Below are 20,057 nucleotides of genomic sequence, written 5' to 3' on the forward strand. Positions count from 1 at the left end.
TTTTTTAAAACTTAGAAAATAATGAGTTTTGAGAAGTATCGAGTTTAGAGTTTAAAGTTGCTTGTTTCCTATCAGACCCGTTCATCCTGCACACTCACGCTCTTACTAAGCGCTTACGGGGTGGGACACGTGCAGCAAGGTAATCGGGCCCGTATCTCAGGCTGCACTGTTATCAGCCCTGTTGACCTGTGACACAGGCTGTGGAAACAGCCTTTCTGCTGTTGTGGCCTCCTCTGCCCATCTGGGATTAACATGCTCCTTCTCCATCTCACAAAAGTTGTGTAGAGCACAACAGGTTGCTACCACGTATGGTGTAAAAGTGAAATGGAAGTCGCTGCGCTTCAACAGAACGCGGAAACGAGATTTCAGTCGACCAAATGCCATCTCTATACTTGTTCTAGCAGAACTCAAATAGACGTTGAAGCTTTCCTCTTGTGTCAGTCTTGGGGACTGCAGATAGCCCTAAATTAGCCAGGGCATCAGTGGGTAAGCAGGGTGTCCCAGCAGGAAGAAATCCACATCCTGCCCCTCGATCTGTACTGCTCTCTAAAGTGGGACAGATAGAAATATTCTTCCTAAATTATGTCATAATACATCTTAGATATGTGGCAGGCATAAAACTTGCATTTAAATACCAAAAGTTTTAATGCCTTACCCACCTTTGGGAAAGATTGTGCGTTGTTGAACAGACTGGACTGGCGGAGTGCTTTGGTGTCATGTGCTGAACCAGGCATTTTGCAGCTCACACTCCAAAAACTATGGAAAATGTATCACAGTGAATCGAGATGTAGTGGCAGCGGCGTGATTAGTGCCAGGAATTATGCCAATTCTTTCAGGTCAGTAATGACATAATTATTTGAACATATAAGCTTTTGATGTTTTTTGTAGTTCTTTTTATTAACAGAGAACCTCTCAACTGATGTTTGTGAGTGGTTCTAATATAGCTTAGTGATGTGTGTCTGTCAACATTATATACAAATCATAATCATGAATACAAAAGCTGGGAATGGCAAAACACCTACCAGTATTTGTCATCACAGACTCCCTGGAGGACATAGGATGGCCATCCCTTCCTGTTTATGAAGTCTCTGTAGCCATCACTTGGAGGCAAGCAAGGGATGTGGCTCCCATCCACACCTATGATAAAAAGTAAAAAAAAAAAAAAATTAGTTTGAACACAGCAGTGTTGCCTACATACATAGTATAGAGCTCCGGGAGTTGACATCACTTCTCCCGGCATGCAACAGTTCAAATCGAAACGGCGCCATATTGGCATGCAGAAGCCGGCAGCTGGACTATTTGTTATTGTCAGAAAACTCAATCAAACGGGAAATATGGTAGATTCCTGTTGTGCCCCAGGATGCAGAACAGACGCGGACGACATAAGGAATGAGCCATCTACAGGATTCCCCAAGATCCGGAGCGCCGCAAACGTTGGATCATTGTAATAAAACGCGCTAGTGACCGGGCGAAAATGAAACTGTGGGATCCCGAGAGTAAAGGTTTTCACTTATGCAGCGACCACTTCATATCAGGTACTTAAACCAACGTTTCCTCAGCTGTGTATGGTATTTATTGTAAATGCTTTTATTATGATTCTTAGTGGGCTTCCTAAACTTATTTTGGCGTGGCTTTTTCTGTCTTATTACTCATAGCAGCAAGTAAGCATCACGTAAAACGTTGCCTCGTGAGTTCTGCGTGCTGCCGTTTACGTGTTTTATGATCACAGCAATTAACCGGCTAAGCTGTGTTTAATTTTTAAGCAATGGTTGATCAATTGTCAGATCACACATAAAAAGCACTTTGGATTGCTATTATCTGTGTCACTGAGACTACTTACGTGTAAATCTGTTATTTGTCCGTCCATCCATCCATTTTCATCCGCGTATCCGGAGTCGGGTTGCGGGGGCAGTAGCGTGACTTCCCTCTCCCCAGCCACCGGAGCCAGCTCCTCCGGGTAAATCCCAAGGGGTTCCCCGGCCAGGTCCGGTGTTGAGCTGGTAAGAAGTCCGCTCTGACAGCTTCTGGCGTTTTTAAAAAGTATCCCAGGGGCACGGTAAGGGTCGGAGATGTTCAGTCTATTTAATTTCTGACTATATAAAATGATTTCTTCTGTTTTAAAGTGTGAAGTAAACTCCGACGAAGTAAAATCCAAGCGGATCCCGTTCATGTTCATGGTTACATCCGTGTTTGTTTACCTTTTTTGCATGCCAAAATGGCGTCCACTAACTGAGAGTCACGTGGGGTCCGGAGCTGTATTGTTCACATTTAGCCTACTCTCAGAAAACTACTGACATTAACAAGACATAAGAGCAGGAAATATTTTACCTATGATTTGAGGAATGGAGTGGGCACGTTCAAGTCTTTGTGCAATGCCACATACCTCCTCCAAAGTGGGTACTCTGATCAGTGTTTTGATGACTGAGTCGACCATTCCGTGGCAGAATAGGTACACCATCTTCTTCACGGTGCTCTTGTGCACTCCAAATTGGTTTGCTATCAAACAATACTCTGCACAGCTTGCTAGTTTATACAGCACCATGGCAACGCGCATTCCTGTAGGCACTGCTGTGCGGATGGTTACTACACAGGGCTCCGTCACTCTTTCCATCATACCACAAAGTTTAGCAAAAGATTGACGTGACATACGGAAATTCTCACGCCAATTCGTGTCCGTGAACTCCATCATTACAACCCGCTCTCACCAGTCCTGACTGCGCACCTTCATCCAAAGTGTCCGCGGGGCTCTGGTGGTAACGGGTACCGTCAATATGTTGGATATGTTTAGCGCAGCTCTCTCTATATTTGCCATTTCTTGCTCACGTACTCTCCTTCGAATGAAGGCCAGTGCGCACAGTCGTTGTAAGAGCTGCTGGTGGGTCAATACCAGCACTAAAGCGCAAACAAACGCGGTCGCTATCTCTTCCGAACTGGGAAACATGTTGTTGTTTTCACGGATACCGGAACAAGAAGAACCGGAAATGACGCATATTGCGTCTGGACGTAGTCCATACGTCCTGACGATACCCCAACGTCCACATTTAAATCGGGTTTGCAAGTTAGGGGTAACTCTTTCTATTTATGCTTGTAAACGGGTTATTCTGATCAACTCAGAAACCCGACCTTAACCCGATCATAACCCGGATATTGGCTGCATGTAAACGTAGTCAGTGACTCGATGCAACCTGCTGGGTTCCTTATATAGGAAACTTGTTACTGATTGGCTTAAGGACCCGACCTGTATTGGAATGTTTACTGTGTGAAGGGCCTTGAAACGACTCTTGTCGTGATTTGGCGCTTTATAAATAAACTTGAATTGAATTAAATCAACGGTGCCTCTGACAGAAGCTGCATCTCTCTTCACTGCTGTGAGGAACACACACACACACACACACACACACACACACACACACACACACACACACACACACACACACACACACACACACACACACACACACACACACACACACACACACACACACACAGAGAGAGAGAGAGACTTAAGCTGCATGGGCGTCGTTTAAGGGAGACACCGCGGACTATTTCCAGACATGAAAATCCCTCAATTCTCGGCGAAAGCCCCCGACACCACCAAGAGTAGATTAAATAAATAAATCTGTGGGAACCGGTGACACGCGACCCACACAAACACAGCTGGAAGGAGCTCAGAACAGTCAAAGAGAAACTATGATATAATTTAGCTGTCAGCCTGTAGAAGTTCCTGCTGAACTTTATTCTGTTTCATGAACCAGGGTGAGCTGGGTTTGTGTTAAATTTAACTTTAAGACTCGGAGAAAACTTTAGTCTACCTTTGAGTTAGATATTTTCTTCTTGTTTGCTTGTTTCTCCTCAGAGACACGATGGATATAAGGAGATGACAAAAGTCAAAATGTCCCCAAAGGAAGGGTCAGTTAGCTGGTTAGTGAAGGTGAGCTAGCTTAGCCTAGCCTGCCAGACTCCTCCTCTGTTTAATTCTGCACAGAGAAAGGCTCTGGGAACTCTCCTATTGCAATAACCCCACCCACTGACAATTCTAACCGAGCCAATCAGCACTGAGCAGCGTTCATCACACACCATAATGCCGAGTTTGTCATAAACATGGCGACTGAGGCGGAGTTCGCTGCGGCTCTTTCCTCTGTTATAAATGACTTGGACATGTTTTTAAAACAAGTAGAAGCGGTAAAAACATTTCTTCTAAAAAAAAGATGTTTGCGCCGTTGCCAGATGCCTTTTTTGACTACAGCTAAAAAACTACAGCGTCGCGCGGTACAGTCGGCATTCCTGTCTTTTTTCTGATTGGTTATTTTTGAGGTGGCTAGTCCCGCCCCTCGTGTGCCTCCCTGCCTGTGAGTTACCAGACTCTTTCTCTGCAAAATTAGAGGACGATTCTGGCAGGCCAGGCCAGAGGTAGCTGTCATTAAACCCTGATCCAGCCCACTGCCTCCTGCTGTTGTTGTTATTATTATAATATTATCACAAATATAAAATAAGCATCTTGGAAGTTTAGGATTCTTTATGGTTTTAGTGTTTTCAGCAGCAGAGCCTGGTTCGTGCTTTGTCACATTTCCTTTGGGTTCAAACAAAATAACAAACCAGGCCAAACATGTAATTTCATGTTGTTTATTTATCTTATTTCATCCATAATTAATTTAGTTTTTAAAGCTCAATTTTTAGGTTGTTAATTTAAAAACAATCATTTAATTATAATTAAAGGGACATTAGGGAGTTTTGAGTTTTTATGCTCGTGATTGCCCCCTCAGGCCAAAAGCGTAACGGCAGCTTCAATAGTAGGCTCGTGCACGACGCGCGCATGCTGTAAGTGCACACCCCTTAACGAAAATAACAGCTGAGACAGTCAGCTCCGTGTGTGTGTGTGTGTGTGTGTGTGTGTGTGTGTGGCCCGGAGGACAGAGGACAGGAGAACGTGCAGCTAATTAATTAAATTATTTGGTTCTGTACCTTTCTCTTCAGCACAACCAACAAAGGTTTAAGATGGGTCAGTCCTCCTGCATGCTCTTGAAAAATTGTTCCAAAATGAAAGTTGAACCCACATCTTTTTTATCTGTGAATTGAATGCCGTTCGGCAAGTCTCAAATAAAAATGTGGGCATCTTACTGTAAAAAAAATATAACATTAATGTAAAAAAGAAACTCTAAATAAACTACTCCCACATCCAGAATTAAACCCGGTTCTTCTGCACGAAAGTCGTCTAACCAGGCGAGCTAACGCACCAGTGACGTTGTTTGTATCTGTACCATTTAAGAATGGTTCAGAGGGCTATGCTTGAGCGTGAACGTGCATGAAGCAACCTGCTCGACCCGAGCATCTCTCTTTTTCTGTGATTTTACAGAAAAACAGGCAATCACAGTAAAAATGCCAGGGCTCATTCTACAGGACCAGGGCATTGCAGGAGAATGTATGAAGAAGACATTTATTATTCTATACATGTTTTGGCTGTCAAACGTCCTTATAGTCCCTTTAAATAACCTGTTAAAAGCACTAGAATGTGGCAAATAACATCTGCTCTCTAAAATGTTTTTGTGGGAGACCCCCAGACCAACTCCCCCATCACCTGATGTCTTCGTCCTCAGAGCTGAGGACAATACTGGGACATGTGGCTGACATGTCTCAGTCTTTGTTTCTTCTCAGAGGAACAGGAACTTGTTAGCAGAAGGTAAATAAAGGGTTACTACTCTGAGAGCAGGGACACGTAGAAAACATGCAGCCACTGTGGCCTTCAAGGACCAGTTCTGCTCCCCCGTTAATGTTCAAAAGTACTGGTACTTTCATCTGCAGCAGGTTCACTTGCTGGGGAGTGTGTGTGTGTGTGTTTTTGTTGTGTGCGTGTGTGTGTGTTTGGTGTGTTTGGTGTGTGCGTGTGTGTGTTTGTGTGTGTGTGTGTGTGTGTGTGTGTGTGTGTTTGTTGTGTGCGTACGTGTGTGGCTACTTTTTTCGATGTGGAGTCTAACCTTTTTCACTCGTGACCCGTTTTCATGTCTGTTTTTCGCTTATCTTTAGCCCCGTCCACTAGCTTAGAGATTTCCCTGTTCCTAAGAAGTGTGTGTGTGAACCATCAACATTAATATATGGACAATGGGTTTCCATAGACTCCAATAACAAGTTTTTGTACTAAAATGGGAGGTGGCCACCACCACCATTTTGACCGTGTCACAGGTTCCGTCAAGCCCAGACCATTCCATAAAAGGGAAGAGAGGAGGAGCTGAGGGTGGGGCTGTAAGGCTGGGATCAACTGACGACACCCGGTCGAACTAGTTACAAGCTAACCTGAAGCTAACCCAAAGCTAACGCGGAGGTGGGAGCTAAGCTAACGGATGTAGCAACCTAGCTACAACCAGAGTTAACTGTGCACAACACCAGAGCTTCTGAGTCAGAGATACGCCGGGCTGACCGCTGGGTAAAACCGGGTGGAACACAGAGGTCTCCAAGACCTGTGGAAAGGTTTCCATCCCAGAGCTCCACGTCAGCCCGCGCAGCACACAGAAGCCGTGATCAGATAGAGATGCGCCGAGCTGCGGGGAGAAGTGGCGTATTTTGGCGGTTCTGGCTTGCCATAAGACCAGCCGTCAGACCGCCGCAGCACACAGAAGCCGCGATCAGACAGATGCGCCGAGCTACTGGGAGAACCAGCCGTCAGCCCGCCGCAGCACACAGAAGCCGCGATCAGACAGATGCGCCGAGCTACTGGGAGAACCAGCCGTCAGCCCGCCGCAGCACACAGAAGCCGCGATCAGACAGAGATGTGCCGAGCTGCGGGGAGGGGAGAACCGGGTGGAAAACATCGGTCTCCCGAGAGCTCCACAAGCCGATAGTCGGAACCCAGCTGCACCAACATGTTATATTTCAACCCATTTTCTAAAGTGCAGCATTATGTTAAATGCACTGGGTTTTACCCTATTACATTTAAATTTCATGGTTAAACAGTACATGTTAAAATCTAAGCTCATCTCAGCAGTGACCTAAAATACATAAATATAATTTTATTTACCGAAAAAATGAAGTGGAGAATCCTTGGACGCTCTATGAGTGCAATTAATGCCACAGCAAGTCATTTTGTCTAACAATTGCACAAAAATATCCAAAAAAGAAAACACTAACACAGAGACTCAAAATGCCGGAGCAGTTTCCAAGCCAGATCGAGGCTCTACTGAGGCCTTTCCACGGAGCTAGCTCTGTGGTCACGTGGGTCTGATGCTCATTAATTATACAGAATTTTAGGCTTTTAATACACTTAAACAGAAGAGTGAGAAAAAAATTCACCCCCCTCAGATTTGTCATGAGTGTAAACTAGATAATTTAAAGAAAAAAACATGTTTTGGCACCAGGCAGTAAACATGTTTATTTCTGCTGTGAAATTGGCATTTTTAACGTGGGAGTCAATGAGGATTTGCTCGCTTCTGACACCAGCCCCCAGCGGATGAGGGTGGAACTGCAATTTTTGGTACTTCCGGGTTGGGACCAAGCCCCCACAATGCGGCAATAATACCTAGCTGCAGCCCCGGCCAAACACGCCCCCGGTCAAACATGCCCCCGTTCCATGGCGACAGCTTCTGGCAATGGACGTGACGTCATGTCCCACCAATATTTGCTGGGATGCTTTCTGTTGAACTACACTATTTGTCAAAAAACTATAATACATATAAATGTTGACATGTGAAAATACATCTGAATGGATTTTAAAGGAATTTTCTGTTACATGTTTTAACAAATTTTACACGTCTGAGCGTGACAATTTTAGGGCTACCACATTGCCATCGTGAGTTTGCTGCTTATTAGATGAGGAGTCATAAACGGTCAAATAAATAGCCTATTGTTACGTTTATTTTGGCCAAAAGGCTTGCATGTAGCCCATTAAAAATTACATTAAAAATTTTTTTGCGTCCATGACGTCTTCCCCCACTGCCATTAATGCTTAATTTTATATAAAAGTGTTTCAGAAAAAAAATTACGAATGCGCTATCTATCAAACTATGTCTTAAACGTTCAAATTTCTAGTACAAAATCTTTGCAAGTTGTAAAAATATAAATCTGTCTTTACCTGAACCGTCATTTCCATCTGTTGCAACACGCATGCGAGTTCTCGTCTTCGTACATGCACGCGTGTTTTGTACATAGGGGCGTGTTTGGCCAGGGCTGCGTCTGCAGCTAGACCTTACTCCAATGCGGCTCTGAAATTGGTCCCAACCCGGAAGTAACAAAAATTGCAGTTCCACCCTCATCTGCTGGGGGCTGGTGTCAGAAGCGAGCAAATCCTCATTGACTCCCATGTTAAAAATACCAATTTCACAACAGAAATAAACATGTTTACAGCCTGGTACCAGAACATGTTTTTTGTTTAAATGATCTAGTTTACACTCATGACAACTCTGAGGGGGGTGAATTTTTCCCTCACTCTTCTGTTCAAGTGTATCGAAAGCCTAAAATTCTGTATAATTAATGAGCAGCCGACACACGTGTCCGCCGCCTCAGACCCACGTGACCACAGAGCTAGCTCTGTGGAAAGGCCTCAGTACAGCCTCAGTCTCTCCTGGAAACTGTTTCGGGATTTTGAGTCTCTGTGCTTGTGAATTCTGTTTTGGATATTATTGGTGCAATTGCTGGACAAAATGACTTGCTGTGGCATTAATTGCATTAATAGAGCGTCCAAGGAGTCTCCACTTCATTTTTTCGGTAAGTTAAATTATATTTTTGTATTTTAGGTCACTGCCGCCTTTAAACTAGCTGAGTTTATCGAAGTAGCTAGCTAACTATCATTTTAACATGTAGCATGTACTGTTTAACCATGAAATTTAGATGTGAAATACGGTAAAATAATTATTAGGGCATATGTCGATGGGTACAAGGGTAAAACCCAGTGCATTTAACATAAAAATGGGTTGAAATATGACGGAGCTCTTGGAGGGACACTTCTGTGCTCCATTCTTCCACCCGGTTCTCCCCGGCAGTCAGCCCAGTGCATGTCTGACCGATGAGGCGCCTACTAGCTGCTGCGCGGGCTGACCGCTCGTGGAGCTCTCGGGACGGGGCTGACCACTCGTGGAGTTCTCGGACGGGGCTGACCGCTAGTTGAGCTCTCGGACGGGGCTGACCGCTCGTGGAACTCTCGCACGGGGCTGACCGCTCGTTGAGCTCTCGGACGGGGCTGACCGCTCGTGGAGCTCTCGGACGGGGCTGACCGCTTGTGGAGCTCTCGGACTCGTAGAGAGACCTGACCGCAGATATACTGCAGCTCAATTCCCTACCTAAATGCAAAGTTTGAGAGATGTGGTTTACTTAGTGTAACTAACCCTAAAATGACATCTTCTTTTGCTTGTATTTTAATTTGGCACAACTTGCCTTTATTTAAAATCCATTTTAATCAACTTCCTGTTTGAATGAAAGCCTTTTATTTTGAAGGGTCTATTTCCTGTTCTAACAGTTAATGCAAGCTAGCTTAACCGCGATAAAACGGCCAAAGCAGCTTTGACGGAGATCTAACATGGATTTTGCTATGAGCAGCCCCCATGTGGACGATGTGCCCGATAAATAATAAAATATGATAAAAAAAATTTCAAAATGTGGGACTAAATGACTTATGAGCCAACATTTTTTTTTTAAAAAAGAGAGATTTTTCACATTTTCTGAAAGAAATACAGGTGCTGGCCAGTAAATTAGAATATCATCAAAAGGTTGAAAATATTTCAGTAATTCCATTCAAAACGTGAAACTTGTACATTATATTCATGCAATGCACACAGACCAATGTATTTCCAATGTTCATTACATTTAAATTTGATATTCATAAGTGACAACTAATGAAAACTCCAAATTTGGTATCTCAAAAAATTAGAATATTCTGAAAAGGCTGAATATAGAAGACACCTGCTGCCACTCTAATCAGCTGATTTACTCAAAACACCTGCAAAGGCCTTTAAAAGGTCCCTCAGTCTTGTTTTGAAGGCACCACAATCATGGGGAAGACTTCTGACTTAACAGCTGTCCAAAAGACAATCATTGACACCTTGCACAAGGAGGGCAAGACACAAAAGGTGATTGCTAAAGAAGCTGGCTGTTCGCAGAGCTCTGTGTCCAAGCACATTAACAGACAGGCGAAGGGACGGAAAAAATGTGGTAGAAAAAAGTGTACAAGCTCTAGGGATAACCGCACCCTGCAGAGAATTGTGACGACAAACCCATTCAAAAATGTGGGGGAGATCCACAAAGAGTGGACTGCAGCTGGAGTCAGCGCTTCAAGAACCACCACGAGGAGACTCATGAAAGACATGGGATTCAGGTGTCGCATTCCGTGTGTCAAGCCACTCTTGAACATGAAACAGCGCAAGAAGCGTCTCGCCTGGGCCAAGGACAAAAAGGACTGGACTGATGCTGAGTGGTCCAAAGTTATGTTTTCTGATGAAAGCAAGTTCTGCATTTCCTTTGGAAATCAAGGACCCAGAGTCTGGAGGAAGAGCGGAGAAGCACAGAATCCACGTTGCATGAGGTCCAGTGTAAAGTTTCCACCGTCAGTGATGGTGTGGGGTGCCATGTCATCTGCCGGTGTTGGCCCACTCTGTTTCCTGAGGTCCAGGGTCAATGCAGCCGTCTACCAGGAAGTTTTAGAGCACTTCATGCTTCCTGCTGCTGACCAACTTTATGGGGATGCAGACTTCACCTTTCAACAGGACTTGGCACCTGCACACAGTGCCAAAACCACCAGCACCTGGTTCAAGGACCATGGTATCCCTGTCCTTGATTGGCCAGCAAACTCGCCTGACCTTAACCCCATAGAAAATCTATGGGGTATTGTGAAGCGGAGGATGCAATACGCTAGACCCAACAATGCAGAGGAGCTGAAGACGACTATCAGAGCAACCTGGGCTCTCATAACACCTGAGCAGTGCCACAGACTGATCGAGTCCATGCCACGCCGCATTACTGCAGTTATTGAGGCAAAAGGAGCCTCGACTAAGTATTGAGTGCTATACATGCACATTCTTTTCATGTTCATTCTTTTCAGTTGGCCAACATTAGAGAAACAAACATTTTTTCATTGGCCTTTAGAATATTCTAATTTTCTGAGATACCAGATTTGATGTTTTCATTGGTTGTCACCTATAAATATCAAAATTAAACGTAATAAACATCGGAAATACATTGGTCTGTGTGCATTGCATGAATATAATGTACAAGTTTCACGTTTTGAATGGAATTACTGAAATATTTTCAACCTTTTGATGATATTCTAATTTACTGGCCAGCACCTGTATGTTGGTTCAGGTTAAAGTTCATTTTTATTACATATAAAGTTAAAGAAAGGGGCGTTCAGGTGCTGCTGTTGATGTTAACACTGGAGCGTGCTGCACAACAACAAGGTCCAGACTGAGATAAATGCATTAAAGTTAGGCTCCGCCCATTTGGGTTACTATGACCACCAGTGCCTACTACTACTTCGTCTTTCACCCCGCCCACGTGATCCTTTGAAGTGACGTCATAAAGGCTCAGAGTTCTATTATCTAGCATCAGCCAGCTCCCACTTCATTAGCAGCCGACTGCTGGTGTGAGACACATCGACTCTCTGAGACAATAATCTTTTACAACCTCAAACCTTTTTTCTGAGTTGGATAAAAGACCAAGAGCCTCTAGAATCATGTCTATTCTACATTTTTCATCTGAGGATTTCCAGCGGGAATTATCTGGGTGTAAACACCCCAAAATTTATTTTTCCCATATGGCGCTCTTGGAGAAAGTCCAGTCTCAGCTTTTAATCACGGAGACATGGTTAAGTGATGAAAAGCAGCAAACATTACAAGCAGAGACTGAATTGGAAAAATACAACGACATAATTGACGTCCTGGAACAAGAACTGGACGTTTATCAAGACAATGCAGAGACCTGCAAGGTCACCCAGCAGGCTTTAGAGACCAAACTGAAGAAGAAAGCAACTGTGTGTCAAAATCTGCGAAATCTTTTAAAGCAGGAATCCCAGCTGAGACGTAGATTTGAACAGGGGAAGATAAACGACCAGATTAGGAACAAAGTTTATCAGAAACTAAGAGAAGAAATTAATGAACTGAAAGAGGGTCTGGATTACTACCAGCTTAACGCTGAGACCTGCGAAACTACAATTCAGGCTTTGGAAATTCAGTTGGAGGAAAAACTAAATGTTTCTGAAAGTTTGCAAACCCAGTTAGGACTGGAGTCAGAGCTGAGACTGCAGTTGGAAGAGGAGAAACAGAATAAAGACTCGCTCACCGAGGCTTTATATGAACAAATCAGAGATTTAGAGATTATAAACGGTGTTCTGGTGGACGAGATGAAAAGTATCTTCTCTGAGACGAACGAGGCAGAGGAGAAGCTTTCTGAGGAGGACGGAGAAAAGGCTTCTCTCTGTGGGGAATGTGAACCCAGTTCAGAGGACGAAACTCAGCTGGGACCGAGTCTCAGATTAGCTGGGCCAGTCCAGCAGGAGTCGTCTGGATGTCGGCATCCAACTTTCGATTCCCTTTTCCAGACAGTCGGCTCCGAACACCTACGGCTGTCTCGCCTGGACACAAGTCTCAGTGACCAAGCTGAAATAAGCTCAACGGTAGAGAGCGAGTGTAAAAAATCCCGAACTCTGATTGATGAACTCAAACAGAAACTGGATTATTACCGAGGTGAGGCAGAGTCCTGCAACAAAATGATGCAGGAGGTAAACTTACAGCTGAAGGAGAAAGATGATCTGCTGGAAACCCTCCAAAAGCGGCTCAGACGGGAATCTGAGCTGCTGAGATCCAAGTTTGATCAGCAGCAGAAAATCCAGCGGAACAAAGACAACGTTTATGAGAAATTAAAGGTAGAAATTAGTGAACTGGAAGAGGGACTGGATTACTACCAGAGTAATGCAGAGATCTTCAAAATTACAATTCAGACTCTCAAAACTCAGCTGGAGGAACGAGAACATCTGATTGAAGACCAGCAACAGCGTTTAAAACAGGAGTCAGAGCTGAAACTCCGGCTGGGACAGGAGATTCAGAACAAGGACTCGTTCAACGAGGACTTAGAGACACAAATTAGAGATCTGGAGAAAATCAACCATGATCTCTCAGAACAACTGGAGAACTTTAACTCCAGGAAGAACACGCCTGAGCCAGACGAGAAGCTGTCTGAGGAGCTGGAAGCCTTTACGTACCAGCTGGTAGAGGAAGCTTCTCTATGTGAACCTCAGGAACAAACTTCTGAGAGTCTGGAGCCTGACGAGGATTACGAGATGGGACAAGAAGTTTGCTCTCCACCTGAAGAACAGATAGGTTCAGTGGAAGCAAACAGAAGTCTTCATGAAAACGAGCCTTCCCCCAAAGACAGCGTTCCACAAACAGTCAGGAACCAGAACGTTTCATTGTGGAGGCGCTTCAAGAAGTTTCTCACTCCGGCGTGTCTACGGAAACATAAAGTTAGTCCTTAAATTAGCATCTGACCCCCAAAACACTCGGGCTTCATGATGACGTCACCAGTTTAAACCCCAGCTGTGACCTCACGAAAATTAGCATTAGCATTCTCTAAATTTAGACATTTTTGTGTGAGTGACTGAGTGAGTGAGTGAATATCTAATCTTAGATGCAACACCCCCGTAGAGCACACACAAGCACACCAGAAAAAAGGGACTTCCTGATGGAGACTTAGTTCTCCATCATGAATGCGTGGGTTTACTCCGGGCGCTCCGGTTCCCCCACACACACGTAGGGTTAACTAGTGACCCTAACATGTCTCTGGGTGTGAGTGAGTGAATAACTGATGCAGCTTTCTTTACCATAGAAACATGCTTGCTTAGTGTGGGGATTGCTGGAAAGCCTCTGACACAAAAAGTGGGTGACTCCATGCAATCTGCTGCGTTTCCTTAGGTAGAAAACCTTTAAATGACTGGAACAATGAGCTGAACTCAAAGCACTTTTAATCAGTAGAGTCAACTGGAACGCTGGCTCTGTAAAGTGTTCTGAGACGACTCTTGTTGTGGATTGGCGCTTTATAAATAACCTGAACAGAACTGAGCTGTGGGGAGCAGACATGTAGAGCCAGGCTTTGACAGCTGGACGTGTGAAAATTAAATGTTGAACATGAAATAAAAATGTAAGTAATTAGATATCTTAGGCCAACACATTCTCACACCCGAAGCGGCTGAAACTGACGAACGGAGACCAAGCGTTTGTTTCCAACGTGTTGAGAGGTGGGGCGCTTTGCCAGAGTGTCGTGTCCCAACTCGCATGGTAAAACGGACATTTCACCAACATTTAACCTTTAACCTCGAGCTGTTTAACCTTCCCCTCACCTCCATCCTAACTTTAACCCACTTGAGCATGCAAAACTGTGTTTCTTGTTCTATCGTTCTTCTCAAACACAGTTAACAGTGTAGAGTGTTTAACTACATACTAGAATCAACACTGTTTGCTATCAGCTTTGTTAGATTCTTAGAAAAGATCCAGACAAGTTAACAATGAAGCATCTATCATATATAAATATCTACGATATTATATATTTGATAGAAGTTCATATGCCAACGAGCTTGGTCTATTTTTAATCCAAAGATTAATGTTTAATTTAAGATAATTAAATTTAATAGCAAAAGTTTATTTATTTAATCAGAAGTTTAAAGGAATCTTTGCTTTTTCTTAACCAAAAATATACACCATTCTGTGTTTCATTTCAAAGAAGTGTCAGGTTTTTAAAGTTAAGAATTTATTACTAACACAAAAAAAAAGACAATTTGAAATGACAATTTTTTTACAGACAATTTGATATTAAAACTTGTTTTAAAAAGCAAACCTGTGACTGAATGGATGCTAAAATGAAAATGCGAGTTTTTGGATGCGTGAATGAATCTCAGAAGGTTTCTTTCAGCGAGAGAAGCGTTTATGGGTGAAAAGTTGTTTTGCAGCTAACTGAGTCGTTTCTTAGGAAGAACAGCATCAAACACCATCTGTGTGCTACCTCACCCAGCAAGACGACCCTCTGTGTGGATCTGGAGGTCAAGGAGGATGTTGTCAGCCTCAGGGGTACTCGGTCCGGTAGAGAAGACCCGAGTAGAACCGATCCTCTGGCCCAGAGATGTCGCAAGGTACACGGTGTCAAGCGTCTGGCTTAACTCTGAAGGAGTTTTGCATCAGCTGGTTACAGCGTTTATTCAGAGCGATTCTATCAGCGTGACAGAATGCTTAGTAGAGATTCGGGCGGCCGTTCCCTCGTCTCCTCGTATGGTTCAAGAACTGAACTTTTTGCTGCGGGATTCGGTTTTAACAAAACCCTCAGAACACGCCCTCTCAGCATCAGAAAGCTTGGTCATGAGGTAACGACATGTGAGATGGTTTTACCCTTTACCCTGGATCCCTTCTGAATGTGGCTGGTTAACGTGCAAGATGACCTTCTGGTTTAATGACCACACATTACGGATTATCAACGATAACTATTGTTATACCCAAAGCATAATAAGTCATTTCAGTAAATAAAATACATGTATACTGAATCAAGAGATTATTTATGATGGTTGTAATAACAGTAATAAAGTCAAGAGTTTATTAAAATTATTATTTAGTATTATTATTGTGAAACTTGAAGTGTCCTTCATCTTGGGACGGAACAGCAGCAGATAAAGATGGTTTCAGCAGACATCACAGCTCCTGGCATGGTTAATCTGTGGGGCAAAGCTACAGAATGACCCAGCTTGACCCTGCTGGGAAAATGTGACCGTTGTCACAAATTAGAGGCCATTCATGACGCTACAACAGGAAATTTAGAAAGAGACACAGGGTTAAGGTTAGGATGGAGGCGAGGGGAAGGTTAAATCGCTAGAGGTTAGAGGTTAAATGTCTTTGAAATGTCCGTTTTACCGCGGGCGTCGGAAAGCGATGCTCTGACACAGCGCGTCGCCTCCCAACGCGTCGGAAACAAACTCTTGGTCACCCGTCAGCAGTTTCGGCCGCTTCGGGTGTGAGAAAGTGTTGCTTAGGCAGAATGCTCAGAACTCTATGATGTCACAGACCACGCACCCTCCAGGATCCCCCTAATGATATAGAGCTGGTCCAGTGTTCCACGGCCAGGACGAAAACCACATTGCTCCTCCTGAATCTGAGGTTCAACAACCTGGCGGACCCTCCTCTCCAGAGTCCCTGAATAGTCCTTACCAGGAAGGCTCAGAAGTGTGATCCCCCTGTAGTTGGAACACAAATAAGGGAACCACCACCATGGTCTGCCAGTCCAGTGGGACTGCCCCCGATGTCCACGCAATATTGCAGAGATTTATACTAGATTTTATAAAATAACAAGTGTTGGAACATTTGGAAACACTTAAAATAATAAAAGGGGCCCAGAGAGCTGCAGAGTGAGTGGAACATTGGGTTGTGAAGGAAGAACAGAGCTGTCAACAGTGTTATGGCTATAGATAAATTATATCAACAACACATTAGCTATACCAGTCAGGGATATGTTTATCCTGCTTGCCTGAAAATAAATCTGTCCTAAAGGCAAAATCCAAAAGCAGCGAGACTCCCACCTGGAAGTCTTTCACTGCTTTTGCAGCTGGCCTTTAAGACAATCGGCAATATTAGTTAAAGAATATATCATTTCCCCTATTTGTGAAATGGACCTTGTCTGACAAAAATGTCCCTGGACTGTCATGTCTGATGTGAGGATGCACAACAACGGCACTATTTAAGCTAGAAATAAAAGAAGACAGAACACTGTTGACAAACCTCCTGGCCTTCTCAATTTTAGCAGGTTTTACACCTGCCCTCCATCTATACCTTTGGGTAATGGATGTCATGATGATCATCATATGAGGGTGTAGAAGGTGAAACCGGTGCAGGTCTTCCTTCATTATGTTGACCAGCTTCACACTGCTGACCACCCCCATGTCATTGCCGCCACAGTGGATGAGAAGGACATCAGGAGCTGCTCTTCATCGCAGGGAGCGGTAAAAGAAGGGGAGAAGGTCTTTTCACCTCAGTCCACCCCAACCGAACCAGGAGACACGGACGTCAGGGAGGCCAAGGATGTCTCCGAGGGTCTCTGCAGCTCTCTGGGCACAACGCCTCACGTAGCTGTCTCCAATGATACAAATGGCTATGGAGAAAAAAATAACCTCGCTGTTTAAAGTACAAAACCACACATGAAGTGGTCAAGACAGGTACTTGGTACGTACACTTGCTGCTTTGTGCAGCCGACGTTGAAGACACACAGGCTGCCATGGTTACCTTTTAACAGATCTAAGAAAAAAAATGTAATAAAAGAGTGAAACTTACAACTTCCCAGACTTCATTTCATGATTGCTAATCATCTATGGCTGATTTATTGTTTGGATCACAGTGAGTTACACTATTTCTAATATATTTTTATTTCTATTATACATACAGTACATACTTTTTAATGATTATTTTCACATGACTGTTATCAGGCTCTCTTGTTGGCTCTCATGATAATTCAGTTTCTTCCAGTAAGTAATCTTGAGCTTACTTCATCTGTTTAATGTCTCTTTGCTTTTGGTGGATTGTTCTGAGTCCAGAATAAAGGCTACTTGGCTTTACAAGATACAAACAAGTATTACGTTTTAGGAATATATGAAATATATTAAGTCACTTAGCTTGCTAATTAATTTCAAACACTAATAACTGTGTTAAAAATATTGAAAACTTGCTCAAAGCAAAATATATTTTCATTAAGGAATAATTTATTAACTTACGGATTTGATACTTTTTATTCATGGGTCGATAATTTTCAGGTAAAAGTGTCGCAGACCTCCGTGTGAACTTCAGGTCATCTCCGGTCGTGTGCACACTTAGCTCCGGTTGTAGCTAGGTAGCTACCTCCGTAAGCTTAGCTCCCACCTCTGCATTAGCTTTGGGTTAGCTTGTAGCTACATCGCTTCAGTTCGACGGGTGTCATCATTTGATCCCAGCCTTACAGCCTATGGACATGAATTGTCCAGTATATATATATAGATATATATATGGATGATCTGAAGCAGCATTGAAACGACCTGGAGAATCCCACACGCTGACCTGTACATATGCAGGAATATCAGATAGAGATGCTCAGATCAGCTGGATCAGACAGGCTGAAGTAAAAGGACCGGAGTGGGTCGCACACATTTCTGCTCCCAGTGGAACCATCATATATTATTCTCCATCAGTGCAGAACCGCTTCACCGTTTCCAGAGAAAACAACAAGGATCAAATGTATCTGCTGATGAGCAACTTGAAAACTCTGCAGTTTATTATTGTGCTCGAAGAGCCACGGTGATACAGGAAGCCAGAAAGCTGATCACAAACCCAGCAGCTGTCTGACTCTCTCTGATGTTCAGTTACGCTGAGAAAACCTCCCAGGGTGTGAATTACACAGAGCCCAGTGACACGGGGTGGGGGGTGGGGTCTATTTTGCCTTGGCCTCCAAAATGCCTTGCTACGGCCCTGTGGACTGAGTTTTGAAGGTGATCTGAATTGTATCAAATACATAAATATTGCTTGCTTATAAATTATTGCTTTAGGTCAGGGGTATACAAATACTATTTAAAAAGGTCCAGTCAGAAAGAATTTTTTTAGCCCAAGGTCCGAAAGATCATTATGTCCGACCTACAATAGTGTGACATGTATTTAAGTATCCTAGCAGTTTTATCAACATCTGCATTATTAATTTGCATATCAAATAAGAAATACTTCAGTGTAATTCAAATACTTATGACATTTATTGTCACTTAAAGTGTTGAACATGTAAATGATTTATTTGGAATGTTCTCTCATTTACTAAATAAAAGTAGAAAAAAGTGTCAACAAGAAAATAACACATGGCAACTGAATCTTCACAAACTACTAACTTCAGAATAAATGTAGAAAAAGCTTAATTTTTTACATTTTTCCTCTTCATGTGCGAACTAAAAAGTCTTAAAATGATTTTAAAAAATGTGACTCTGCACACATGTAATAACTGAACATATATTTAGGTTAATGTTTTCCACATTTTTACTTAGTGAGACAAGTGAGCTCTTGCTTGTCCTGCCAACATTTTGAACCTGGGCTTGAATGGAGACAGAGCCATCCTCATGCATGTGTGGAGATGCTCATTGGTGAGCCTGGACCGATATTTGTTTTTTATAATGTTCATTGTGGAGAACGCTGCCTCACAGTTGTGGGTGGAACCAAACATGGTCAGGATGTACAGGGCTACTTTCTTTAGATGTGAGAAAGCTGTCTCAGACAGTTCTTTCATGGCCACGTTTGCTTGGAGGTCAACTAACTCCATCTGAAGATCCCTGGCATTGACCCATTTAAAATGCTGTGTGGCTTCCTTTGAGAAGCTCCTGACATCTGTGATGAGGAATGGGTTCTGAATGAACATGGTGAGCTGCTGGCCAATGCTGAAGCTATCAAAATGATTGCTGAAGTTAGCAATAAGTGTATCAATGAAGACAACAAACGACGAGACATCTCGCTGTCCCTGAACCTGTTCCTGCACTGCTGGGAAGTGGACACAGTCTTCCTGCAAGTCCTCCTTGAACATTTCAAGTTTTCTCTGAAAGGCACGGACAGCTGTCATTGGTTCACAAATGGAATTGTCCTTGCCCTGTAGCCTCAAGTTCAGTTCGTTTAGATGTGAAGTTATATCAACCAAAAAGGCAACATTGTCCATCTGCTTCTCATTTTCTAGAAATGTAGAAAACTGTGTTGCCTTATGATGTTTTAGCTCTGCCAAAAAAGATGCTACTTCCCTCCTAATGGCCCAAAAGCGTGCTAAAACTCTGCCTTTGCTGAGCCATCTCACATTGTTGTGCAGCAGAAGATCATCAGCATTGGCATCAACTTCTTTGAGGAATTCTCTAAGCATGCGATGCTGGTAGGAAGAGGACGCTCTAAGAAAGTTGATCATTTTCATCACTGAAGTCATCACCTCAGCCAGCTCATCTGACAGGGAGGCACAGAGGACAGATTGATGAATAATGCAATGGTAGGTTAAGAGGTCAGGGTTGTCTTTCTTCATTCTTGTTACAGCTCCCTTTTCTCTCCCTATCATAGCAGGGGCTCCATCTGTAGTTATTG

General features: G+C 43.5%; 1 protein-coding gene across 1 annotated transcript; it reads left to right on the forward strand.

The window, feature by feature from the left end:
• Positions 1–11,728: 11,728 nt before the first annotated feature.
• LOC139070168 (myosin heavy chain, clone 203-like) lies at positions 11,729–13,444 on the forward strand. The gene has a single exon (XM_070551893.1). The coding sequence runs from the start codon at positions 11,729–11,731 to the stop codon at positions 13,442–13,444; it is 1,716 nt and encodes a 571-aa protein (XP_070407994.1).
• The last annotated feature ends 6,613 nt before the right edge of the window (positions 13,445–20,057 follow it).

This window comes from Nothobranchius furzeri, chromosome 5, assembly GCF_043380555.1.
Source record: "Nothobranchius furzeri strain GRZ-AD chromosome 5, NfurGRZ-RIMD1, whole genome shotgun sequence".
Lineage (NCBI taxonomy): Eukaryota > Metazoa > Chordata > Actinopteri > Cyprinodontiformes > Nothobranchiidae > Nothobranchius > Nothobranchius furzeri.